This window comes from Pezoporus wallicus, unplaced genomic scaffold, assembly GCF_028554395.1.
Source record: "Pezoporus wallicus isolate ANWC-B61680 ecotype Strahan unplaced genomic scaffold, APGP_CSIRO_Pwel_v1 contig_5935, whole genome shotgun sequence".
In the NCBI taxonomy this organism is placed as follows: Eukaryota; Metazoa; Chordata; class Aves; order Psittaciformes; family Psittacidae; genus Pezoporus; species Pezoporus wallicus.
In genome coordinates, this window is record NW_026637215.1 from 2302624 (window position 1) to 2315624 (window position 13001).

The 13001-nt window shown below is 38.8% G+C and overlaps 1 protein-coding gene across 13 annotated transcripts in view; it reads right to left on the reverse strand.

Moving 5' to 3' along the window:
• The window catches only part of ATP2B2 (ATPase plasma membrane Ca2+ transporting 2), a 273342-nt gene that overhangs the window by 29439 nt on the left and 230902 nt on the right, over window positions 1-13001 (reverse strand). For all 13 annotated transcript variants that reach the window (XM_057404260.1, XM_057404271.1, XM_057404259.1 and 10 more), the window contains 3 exons: window positions 11282-11388; window positions 10387-10578; window positions 3197-3410 (listed from right to left, as the gene is read on the reverse strand). In XM_057404260.1, coding sequence (XP_057260243.1) covers window positions 3197-3410; window positions 10387-10578; window positions 11282-11388 — 513 coding nt within the window. The remainder of the gene's footprint in view (window positions 1-3196; window positions 3411-10386; window positions 10579-11281; window positions 11389-13001) is intronic.

Genomic DNA, 13001 nt, shown 5'->3' on the forward strand with positions numbered 1-13001 from the left:
CATGTGCTCATCGACCAACACCCCCAAGTCCTTCTCTGCAGGGCTGCTCTGAATCTCTTCTCTGCCCAACCTGTAGCTGTGCCTGGGATTGCTCTGACCCAGGTGTAGGCCCTTGCACTTGGCATGGTTAAACTTCATGAGGTTGGCATCAGCCCAGCTCACAAGCGTGTCGAGGTCCCTCTGGATGGCATTCCTTCCCTCCAGGGTATCAACCGAACCACACAGCTTGGTGTCATCGGCAAACTTGCTTTGGCAAAATCCAGTGTGACTTTGAACACTTCCAATGATGGAGCATCCACCTTCTCTGGGCAATCTGTTCCTGTGTCTCACCACCACATTGTAAAAAAAATTCTTATGTGCAACCAAACCTACACTCTTTCGGTTTAAAAACACTGCCCCTTGTCCTTTCACTATAGGACCTGCTGAAAGGTATCTCTCTGTCTTTCGCAGAAGCCCCCTTTATATATCAAAAGGCTGCAACAAGGTCTCCCCTTAAGGAGCCTTCTTGTCTCCAGGCTGACCCAGCCCAGCTCTCTCAGCCTGGCTCCAGAGCAGAGCTGCTGCAGCCCTTGGAGTGTCTCCGTGGCCTCCTCTGGACTTGCTCCAATAACTCCATGTCCCTCTTTTGCTGTTGCCCCAGAGCTGGACCAGGATTGCAGGGAGGGTGTCTCACCAGAGCGCAGCAGAGAAGGAGACTTCCCTCCCTGACCTGCTGCTCACGCTCTGGGGGTGCATCCCAGCGCACGGAGGGGTTCTGGGATCAAGCACACTCTGATGGCTCATAACCAATTTTTCATCTACTTTCTTATGCACAAAGTTTACAGGTAACAGTTATTGAAAGAGGCATTGTGTCCTGGGCTCAGCAGTAGCAGTCATTTTTCTCCTTAGTAGCTGGTGCTGTGTTTTTGACCGGCTGGGCTTAAACCATGGTACACTGTCTTAAAGTAAGGATGGTCATTCACATGAAGCATAACTAATGAATGAAGTACCACAATATTACCCCATTTCATAACCAGTGTTTTGTTAATGACAGCAAATTAAAACTTCTCTATCCTACTAGCATAATATTAAGAATTTCTGAAGAAAGAAGAAAAGTTTCTGCAGATTTTCGCCAGAGAAATTAATCATTAATTCCATCAGCTATCAGTGAGCGCTTTCTTGCCTTGCGATATTTGAGCAGTTCATGTTCAAGTCACTTGGAATAATGAGCATGTTTCCAAAGAATTTGGCTTTTAGACTTTTGATAGAAATTAGATTAGGATATCACAAATACAGCAGTAACACAATATGAGGCCACAAAACTTAGAGTGCAAGAGAGCAGATAGTTTAAAGAAGAGGTTTATGCCATACTGGATTAGCAGTTGCTAATCTGGATTCCTAGGAAATCCAGACCTCCACAGAGGTAACTAAGTATTGTATTCAAATATTCTACTTACTACATAAAAACAGTAAAGGAAAAAATTAATGGAAAAACAGATATAATAATTTTATCCATTATAGATACATACACACATACAAGCACACACATTACATCTATTTGCTTTCATTCAGTACACACACGAACACAAATACATGAATAATTCTTCCCTCAGTCAAAGTATCTGTCCTTAAATCTCTATTATTGCATTGCATCCCTTAAAAAGCCTAAAAGCAGAACATGCTGCTATTGTGGAGTGGCACTGGTTAGACCCATAACTACTTTTATTTCCAAACATTCCAAAAGGCACTATAGTACATCAATGTTATTATGCCTAGTTGCTGAGGTTATGATTTATTTTTAATACTACAGTTTGACAGAACTAGACAATGACTTCTGGATTTCCAATGTACCTGATGTCTTAAATGCACTACTGTATGTTCAAACACAATAGATTTATTGCCACATCATAGAAAAAAAAAAAAAAAACCAAAAATGTGATGTACTAGTCTCTAGAGAAACCAAGTACAAAAAAAAAATAAACTATTAGTTGGTCAAAATAAAACTAATTCTCATTAATTTGGGATTTAATTATCAAAACACTGCATTTAGAACATCATCTCACTGCAGAGCTAAGACCCGTGGAGTTTGGAAAAGACTATTTCATAGGCTTATCAGAAAATTGGTTGTGCTGCGTCCTTCAAAGTATGCATGGATTTTCCACAGACACACAGAAATAATCAGAACAGGGTGAAGAGAGGTCAGGAGAAAGTATTTTAAACCATAAAACTTATCAAAAAGCCATTAAAACTCCCCATAAAGTCCACAGAAGTTCTTGTTCCAAGATTCATATCACATGAATTACCAAGAAGAAGGCTCAAAAAACTCCTAAGAATCATAAATTTACAGTTACAGCTTATATGGAAGTCAGTACATAAAGAAAAAAATCTGAAAGAGAACACACGTAATTTAAGGATGATGACACAGTGACAAGAACACAATACCCAACTGATAACATTATCAGTCCTTTGAGCAAAGTTCACTTACTACTGTGAAGGAACAGAATCTATTATTAGACCCTGCTAGTCCCGGCACCAAGAAACATTCCTCCTCCTTCCCTCCCCTCTCCAAAATACAGCTTATGAAAAGCATCTGTTGCTAGCAAAGCCTGAGGAGGAGTCCAGCCATCTCATAAATTAGATTTTGTTTTCCCCTTTTAATATCCATCCTAGATATAAAATGTCTAAACAGAGTGCTATTTGTATCACTTAATACTAATTACTTGCTTACCAATACTACAGAAGATCAGCATTATTCCTGGACTATGGCAAACATTTTGCTCCTGATTAGAGCTTCTCCAGCTATTGGTAAAATGGATCTTGATTTTTGCTATGTTTATATTGTTGCTGTTAATTTTTTGCTACATGCCTATTAAAGATGACAGATCTCAAAAGGAAACTTCGGAATAGAAGAACCAGGCTAGATACTCTGCTTAAAATGCAAACCTATGCTACACTTTAACATGAACTTTTGGCAAAGCCCGGATTTTGTTAGGAGGCAGAAAAACTCACTGAGGCCTTTCCCAGGGGAAACAACAACTGAAAGGTGACTCAGTCGCTCTATTGCATGTTTTCTATTACCCCTACTATTTCTGATCCCATTAAACACTTCACTTCTGCTAGCTCTTTCACTAAGACAGACTTATATGCATTAAGTGGTTACATTTACAGCTTTCTGACATGTTCTAAACCAAGCAACAGGCATAACAAACTTCCTTACCGACAAAAAGAAGTGTAAATATGAGAGTGAGCTGATACACAGCGTGGCCCAGAATGTTCTTCATCATGGTACGGGATATAAGAGGCTTGTTCCTGCCATATGGCTTTCTCAGCAACAGAGCCTCAGTGGGAGGTTCAGTGGCCAAAGCAAGGGAGGCAAAGGTGTCCATAATGAGATTGACCCACAGCATCTGCACGGCTTTCAGAGGAGAGTCCTGTGGAGACAGAAAGTTTCACATTTCCTAGAAAAATAATGGTTGTCAGGTCTTTTACTGGGATTTCATTTCTTCCTGTGTGATGCCAGCAGTGCTGAAGATGGGACACTGAAATCCACAGCCCTTTAGTCTGTCCTGCTATGTCCTTTCTTGTCTTCTTACGCAAGACCAGTATGACAGGACACACAGTGATCTGAGCAAAGATAAATTATTTCTCTTCAGTCCCTTAAATCAGGAATATTTACAATCACACAATGCTTATGAAGCGTAACAGGACGCTTTATGACAGATTTTACAATATCCTCTGTTACTTCATGCATCATGCTGAACTTTCCAGCTGAATTTAGGTAACTAGATAACACAAGTGGGAGTTCCTTTCCTGGAAGAAAAATTATACTGGAACAGTTTAAAAAGTAATGTTTCCGTTTACTATAAATGCCCTATCTGTTTTGTCAGAAACAGCTTGAAATTATTAACAATTTATGAAACAATTCCTGAGACATGTGAACACATCTTACATCGATAAGACCTTTTAAAAACAGTGGTGAATAAAAAAAAGCCTGATATCTGGATTAAAAAAAAACTCAACACCCCAAAACTCATTAAAATATATCAAATATGAAAAAATAATGAATTCCTTGTTATTTCACTGGGTAACAGGATAGTATATTTGAAACTCTGGAACTGGAAAGAAAAACTCAAACATTACTAATTTTCTGAAGCAAATCTCCAACCACTAGAAGGAGCTCTTTCCTCACTCAAATCAAGAGTCTATGGTCATATTACAGAGGACTTGAGATCTCCTTTTAAAACATCCCAAAAGAAAATAAATAAAACAAACTAACACAGATCTCCAGAGAACTCGAGATGATTATTAGAGAGTTTGGATTTGAAATTCACTAGGGCAGCTGTAATGATAGATGCAACCTCTTCAAGGAGCCATATCAGGAAGAATGAAAGAGGTTCTTCTGTATCTAACAACCTCCTTCCTATGCTTTTAGACTGAAGCCAGCATGGGCAGCATTAGTAAGGTCTGCTTTCTGTTTCGGATAGATGTTTTTTATTAGAAAAATAGAATCTCAAAGGTAACAAGGTATCAGCATGACAGATCTTATGATGGAAGGGAGTTAATCTGCAGTGTGGAAGTTGGAAGATCTGAGCACCTATTTTTATGCATTACATTACCATGCTGCTGTAATAACGAAGCAAAAAAATCTATGGACCAGTATACGAGCCAAATCAAAGCCAATAAATTCACCTCATGAACTCTGTCCTTTTTTTCAAAGAGTTAAAAGTTCATTTTTAATGAAATATTGTCAAATAATGAGGGCCAATTCGGTATCTCAGGAACATACGGAGAGCAATGGTAAGTGGTTTGGTCTCTTGTGGATCTGGTTTATATTCCAACTCTCCCTTGCGAGAAACTTATTTCCTCTTGAAAACATGTATTTAACATCCCTACAGTTAGATATATTTTGATACATCTTATTCATAAACAAAAAAAACCAACAAACTAATTTTTGGCTTATTTGAAGGGATGGAGAAAAGCAACCTCCTGTTTCTAAGTTCTACAGGTTGGCTACATTAGGGAAGATTAGCATAAATAGATTTTTGACCTCTTGGTTATGTGTTGCATTAACTGGGCTTATGTGGAGAGTTCAGTCACTCATTTGGTATGCAGCTGCAGAAACAGGAAACATCTTTGTCGTTAGAGGTGGCTAAAAACCTGAAAGCAATCAGGACAAACTTGGTTCCAAATTGAGGCCTCATTTGTTTTTTATTAATACTAATGCCTCAAACAAGGAGAGTACTTTCACTAAAAGCAGTTTGTTGCTAGGGCACAGTATATAGAGAAAAAAGAAAACATGGTTTCTACTGAACAATTTTCCTTGTCATACTTCTACCTGTTGGGTTAATAACTTTTCTAGAGAAACATTCTCTACTTTGAAATGTTACAACAGCTGAATTTCCACTCCCTGTGCTGACTTCTATGTCAGTAAAACTGAATTTGTCTGTTACGCTTAACAAATACAGTTAAATATTCAGGTGTCTATCAGAGCCTGATGTATTCCTAGCATAACGAAGAGGCAGATTATTTCAGTCTCTAAATCACGCAAGTGTAGTTGGCAGTCATCAGTTTTGGCAACAACTTGTTCTCACCATTTCACACTGCCAATCACCTTGTGTGGCTATGGTGCCCCTAATAATTATCTATTATTGGCAGTGCTACACTGCTCAGTCAAGTGTGAAAGCTCATTCTAAGCTGAAGCCAAAACATTAAATACACATTAGTCTGGGCAGGCAGTGGAATGAAATTTCCACTGCAACTCTATCTGATTTCTGATTAGTTGGTGGAAGCTGAGGAAAATACCTATCAGCTAAGGAGCTTAGTCTTCCATTACAGATTTTAGTCACTTATGCAAGTGGGATGCAGATTCAGTGTTCTTCTCATTTTGGTCACTAACTGACTAGCACTAGTTAGCTTCTAACTCACTTTCTGAAAAGTTTGGGGATGAAAGCTGCTCAAATTGCACCCAAAATCACCAGTTATTTGTCAAATTCCTTTCCACTTGACCTTGGAATAGGTTAGCTTTGGCCTAGAGGTAAAAGGAAAATGTCCCTTAAATCAAGTGATGTTACACTTCATCTTCAAAACACTTAAAAGTACAAACTGCCAAAGGCTGGAAATAAACTACAAATCTTTTGTGACATGCAGAGCCTCACAAATTTTAGAGCTTGTTACTTTTGATTTAGATGACAAGCTGTAGGAGAGGAAAAAGGTATTTTCACCTTTACCTCTTCACTCCCACTTGTCAAGAGAACACATGCATGGGTTTAAAAAAATGAGCATTTCTGGTGGGTTAATCTTATATCCACTAATGCAAAGAAATGTCAGCCCTCACTTCTGCTGCTAGATCATCCACTAACTGTATGGAATTGGCATCCTCAATTCTATCTCCATGGCTCTAAGCCCTCCCAAAACAAAGCTAAACAGTGTATACTTTGATTTTATATTATAGCTTTTTCAAATTTGCCAATGCTATGATTTTAGGATTTGCCAAATACAGTTCTGCATTCAAACATTATAACCAAGTAAATTACTGCCTTATACATGTAAGTGTAGATCATCCTCATTTCTTGAACAAGATCTGTAAAAACAAGTGATTCATGCAGTAGTTCACTGCTAGAGTGCTTTTTAATTTACATTTAATTTTCCAAACATAATGTACTATAGAGTCACTGGTTTCAATTCCTAATGTCTGCTAAAGCATTAAGTCTTTCTCAGATTACAAGAATAATAATTTGAATGCAAAGTCTTTTTCCTCTCTGTCTTTGATGCAACCTTTCTGAATAGTTACATTGCCTCAGCGGTTGGATATAGACAAAATTTGGCACAGAGGTAACCTGCTAGCTTTAGACTTCCAGTGAAAAGCTGTTTCCATTTGACTGACCTGCATTTTAAAATCTTTATTTTGTACATACCCAGATTATTTTTACAGCTCCAAACATAATGACCTAATATTCTCTTGGTACTGTGTAGGGGACAGGAAACGGGATGAATCTTCTGGCTTTGTAAGGCGCATATAAACCTCTATATGGTACCTAGAGATGTGGAGCAATGACTCATTTGAAGTGCAAAATTCACAGTAAATGTAGGCAGAGCTGCAAAGAAGAACCCTCATTGAGTCAGGCAAGGGCTGTGCAAAATGGTTATTCCAAGGATGAAGTCAGAATATAAGAGTTTATTTCTCATAAATCCACTGGAAAAAAGAAATCACTGGCTTAACCTGAGGTAACAGTTGCTAAACAGAATGGACAATTACATGAAAACTGGTCAAGATAACCATACCCTGATCAGTTTAAAAGCATGCACTGAGCAACCCAGAGAGAAGAAAGCAAGAGGTAAAGGAATTAGGTTATTTGAAAGACAAGGTGAATTAATACATCTTGGCTGCATCGTGTCACAAACTGCACTGGCATGGGACTAGTAGCAACAGTAGTTGTGATCTCATTGGTGGGTGTTATCTACACGCTGGAAACAAAATTAAGAGCACCTATGCAGCCGCAGAGGGAGTGATCACTAGTCAGCTTTTAGTCAGAGCAGGTAAGCATAGAACCTTCATACTCCAGTGTCCCAGTATGCTGGCTCCAAATTGCAGAACATACTTTTTGAGAGGTGACATAAGAAGCGTGGAAGAAATGTTACAACCTCCACAGAATTTGTCTCATTCTAGATTTGATTAAATATCACCAAAAACGTAACCTGGGGAATATTAATTAACCTGAATATTAATTGTGAACTAAAATTATATTCTGCTTGTCAAAGAAAGCCAAACTGACTACCTAAAAGCAAAGTAAAATCCAGTCTGATGTGGACCTTAAAATGTTCATTTTGAAGGTCACAGAAAGCTATGCTGCCTATAGATTTTAGCTTCACTTGTTTGTTAATAACTTAAACGTTTCAGTCAAGCTGGTAATTTAAGACCTGTGTACAGTTTTGCAGACTTAGATCTGTGTCTGTGCACCTAGCCTGTTTGCAAGGGGTTTTTTGCTATATTCATGCATTTCGAGATAGAGCTATTTTCAGGGTACGGTGATGTGCATGTTCTCACGGGTAATTTTTAGTAAAGCCTATGAGCCAAACAAACATAATGCCCTTTCACTGGCTAGAGCCTTTGGGTAAAAGCCTACATAATGATGTCCATTGTAAGCAGAGAAAGAACCGAGAGCTGCTCGAGATCATCAGCGGTGAGGTCTTTGAGCATAAACTGAACTACAGTGGAAGTAACTGCTGCCCTTTTGCTATAATTAAAATTTTAGCTTCTTTGGACCTCTCTGTTGGATTTGCATTTTTACTGCCAAATTAAGGAACTGCATGAGAATCTATCTGGACAGAAATACAGGAATTCTAGGAGGTGTACATTAAAAACCTTTAAACAGGGACTACAGACTTGACAGGCTCAACGATGGTCTTATAGACCATAAGGGCAATATAAAGACACCGGTCCGTATCCAAGCCCTACTAGAAGCCAGTGAAATTATTCAAAGGATAAAGAAAGCTCTGGAATGAAAAGTTTGCACTGTTTATGCACTTAGACTAGATAGAAAATAGACTTTACACTGTAATGTTTAACCTCTTAAAGAATAAACCAGATTATCCCTCAATTAACAAATGGAATATATTACCCTTCGTGTTTTCATCAAGCAACTGAAAAAAGTACTGGACATCAACAACAACAAAAAAATCACCTTAAATAAGTGTTAGTAGGCAGTAACTGAATGTCTATAAAACAGGGTCTTAAAAGGAATCACTCACAGCGGGCCCAGTCACAGCATTCTCACCATGCTGCCATTAGCACTCTTTTCTATGCTGTTTTGTCCCAGTGATGAAAATCCAGGAGGATTGACTTTCCAGAGTTTCAGTCCTTATTCCAGTACCGTCTGTTACCAACAGTAATCACTTTACAGCTAAGCATTTTCTCAGTATGCTTCGAAATAGTTCCAAGGGAAAAGTTATCCAACTTCTGCTGCCAGGTGAGGAATTCTGTGGCACAGAGCAGCTCAGCTGTGACACCCAGGCATCAGCAGGGCCTGAGGGCAGCTGGGGGAGCTAGCACTTGGCAGCTTACAGTTTTGACTTTTTGGAAAGCAAGTGAATTCAGGTGTCAGTGCGCTCCCTGAACAGGATGAAATAGTTATTGCATTTGTTAAGATCGCTTCCACTTCCTTCAAAAGCAGCCTTTTTGCATGTCTGGAACTCCCAGCACTATCCTTATGCTCACTCAGCAGGGGAGCTGATGGGTGACAGTCCCATCCACCCGGCCACTGCGTGGCGCTAGCAGAAGCTGAAGCTTGCTCACATGCCTGTATGTGTCAGTCAAGGCTTAGGAGAAGTTTGACCTCATGGTTTTGTAAAGGTACCTGGGTTTCAGGTTTCAAGTATCAATTCCATGATTACAATGTAAGTTTACCCTGGAACAGAGCTAATGACTTATTCATTGTTTTGCTGAGGTGTGCATGAGGTGAAATATACCCACGAAAACAGGCCTGTGCATCTGCATGATGCACAAGAGAGGGAAGAGGCAGCTTCCCCATTGTGTGTCTCCACCAGAGGAGGCAGTCTGTAACAGCACCTGTCTGCAGCATCACAATGACACTTTAATTTAGGGAGGGACAGCACTAAAACCTGCATGTTGTGTTTTATCCTCCATTAGAAAAACCTTCTGTACTAAATACATCTTTTCTTTCTAGGGAAAATAAAACTGCATTAGTCAAAAAGTAGTAATTTGAAGGGGGGAAAAACTGGCGTTTACTTCCACGCATGCTTTTTGCAAAAGATGTAAGACACATTGCAAGTACACCAAGACTGCACTGGGGGATTAACATAAAGGGAGAAAAAGAAATCACAGTCCAGCTGCATGTGGCATTTAACTGGTTTGTCATTTGCACCTGAAATTAAAAGGGATCGCCTGAAAGCAACACTGTTTTTATCAGTCAAAAAGCCTCCCCTGCTGGGATTACCTCTGTGTGTCAGAACTGCTCTCCTGAAAATAATAATAATCCCATTCCATAATCCATCAAAAATATACATTTCATAGTGAAATATTCTGAGAGGAAAAGGCCAAGTCCCATAACTTTGTCCTTCCAACCCCTGACGTTTTCTGTCCATCATCACAAGGTTCAGTCATGACGATAATATGTAAGCAAACCCAGGGAGCTATATGGAAGCAGCACAAAAATTAGCTGCCCTTAAAAGTAATCTGCTTCCAAGAGAAGACAAATTAGTTGACTTCCTTACGTGAACTGCTATTTAACACTTAGCAGCTTGATCCTAAATACACTGTTAATGCTCGGAAGAATTTCAGATGGTGTACTTTCTGCTTTGCAAAGTGAGAATCAAATGTAAGCCACTGTTACTTAAGAACAAAAAGTTACCTCAATAGGATTTGACCCCATACTTTTAGCAACGGCTCACCTGGGTAATGCATGCTCCAGTGAAAGCCACAATGACAGCCACAATGTTAACAGTGAGCTGGAACTGCAGGAACTTGGAGATACTGTCATAGACATTGCGTCCCCACATTACAGCCTTCACAATGCTACTGAAGTTGTCATCTGTCAGGATGATGTCTGAGGCTTCCTTTGCCACATCTGTTCCAGCAATACCCTGCAAAAATTAATTGTGACTAAAATTACCTCCTAGAAAGCACAGAGACAGAATACAGATCTTCATACTCATTCGAAGTCCACAGTTATGCAGAGACTTCCCAGCATAGTAACAGGAAATGCTGAATATATTCTGCATTTTCTGTTCACTAGGAAGTTTGCTAATGTGGCCTATTTTTGAAAGTAAGGACACAGAAGAGGGGATTGATAGCAATGGAGTTCATGTGATGATCGTTTTGAGTGGTTTAAATTACCAGCTTGATGACTACTGATCTTCTGAGTTATTTTTATCATTGATTATATCTTATTAATATACATGAACAGAAATGCTAACAAAAATTAGTTATGTATATAAATATATAGTCTAGAATATTAATGTCTTCTGAATCAGAGTACACTGGGAAGACATCTTTACACTTAGTGATGGATTTTACCAAAGCGAAATAGTGCTCCACTGTTGTGGAGAAAATAGTTTCATCTTTCTGTGTTGGCACAGGATTCTGCACATGGCCAGTAATTACCTCAGACAAAATACTGGAAAAGTAACAAAACACAGTGAATGAAAGGGTTCAGAAACAACATCATTCACCCCCTCCAATAACTAAATAATAATCAAGCAACTTTCTCAGCACGTAATGAATGAAAAAGCTCTTACAGCAAATCTACAATGACACAAATATCCATAAATATGCTCAAGATTATACCATTGCAAAGCCAACATCAGCTTTTTTAAGTGCTGGTCCATCGTTGGTTCCATCACCAGTCACAGCTACGACCTGCCTCTGCTCCACCTGGGTGCTGTCAATAATACCTGCAAAACATGTGTGTGTGTATACATACACATACATATAAATGATTAGTAAGATAAAACTCCCCTCTAAAAAATAGCAGGGCCTCTGTAACATAGATTACATAGTACCACACAAGTCTTGCACAGATCAGAAGAGTTATTTTTTTAAGGAAAAGAACCATGAAAGCTATGTCATCACTACTACACACTACCAGACATCACCACTAGAATTTACATGAGAAGTTCTGATCCCGCATCATCAAAACATCAACAAAACTTGCACAGAATTCAAAGGGAATGAAATCAGATCATTTTGTTCTTTTAGAAGATTTCTACTATTTAAAATCATGTGTCACAGTAAACACATTTCATCCCAGCTCTCTGATTAAACATCAGTGGAAAGGATTTGCCAAAGACTTAAGTTTGTACTTAAAGCTCTCCTCAGCTGGGACTGAACTGCAGTGTCTGCTTTACTGGGACACCTTCTGGCAATCAGTTTGACCTAAGCTAACATGCCATTAATGAATTATATTTAGCTGGAGCCAGTTTAGCATTTTAACAGCCATGTTCGATTCTGCCAAATACTGATTAAGAAGATGTAAAATAATTCTTTAAAATCTGGAGCCAAATGTTTTAACAAACAGACATAATAAAATAATTCTGACATTAATTTTGTGATCATTTGAGAAAAGAAAGCACTTTTCACTTCATGAATCAAGTTTCATAGAGCTAGCCTGAAGGGAGTGTTTTCCACTTATGCAGATGGAGAAAGTAAGGAAAAGAATAAAGAGTTTTTCTAAGGCAACAGAAGCAGCCCTGGTTTTTGATAGGATGGGGATCTTTCACCACTCATATTTGCATTTCCATGTCAGAGTCCATTCAAAGCTGAGTCTAGAATACAGGATTGTTGTGTAGGATACAGGAACACCTCTCCAAATTAATTAGGTGGGGAAATGACAAAATGCCTTTTGCTAACACATTTTGCACAGTCATAACCTCTAGAAGCAATTATCAAAACCTTCCCAGTGTGAAAAGCTTTCATTCTACTCTGGAATAAAATAACTCACATATCAGATACCTAAGCAGAAATAGGAAATTGCAGATTACAAAGCAATAGCTGCCTCTTGGTAAGGTTCAGGTTTATCGGGCACTCAGAAGATTGCAATGCAGCATGGAAGCAGGCAGTGCCCTGTGTTTTTCAGTCTTACAAAAAGCAGAAAAACCCCTGTTTGCCTTCCACTGGCAGGATGAACTAAGATAAATGGCACATTATTCTGATAACATCTTAGAATTAGAGCTTTCAATTTGTTGGGGTGATTTGCCTTTGGTATTACTAAATAAACAGGAACATCAGATGCCATTACTGTTAAAAACATTATTTTGGTCTTCCTTTCCTGTTATTAACACATCTTTTGATGTTAAATTAATAGTTCAAGCTTATTTTTAAAAAAGAATAGTTAAAATCTCTGACATGCTATAGTATTAACTGCTCCAAACAGGTAGATAACATCCTCTCACAACTGGATTCCAAATGGGAACACAACCCAAATCAAGCTGAAGAGGCTGTAACAAATGCCCTCCTATGAATAGCACTCTAAGGTCAATGACAGTACTACCAGCTGTCCTCAGCTAAT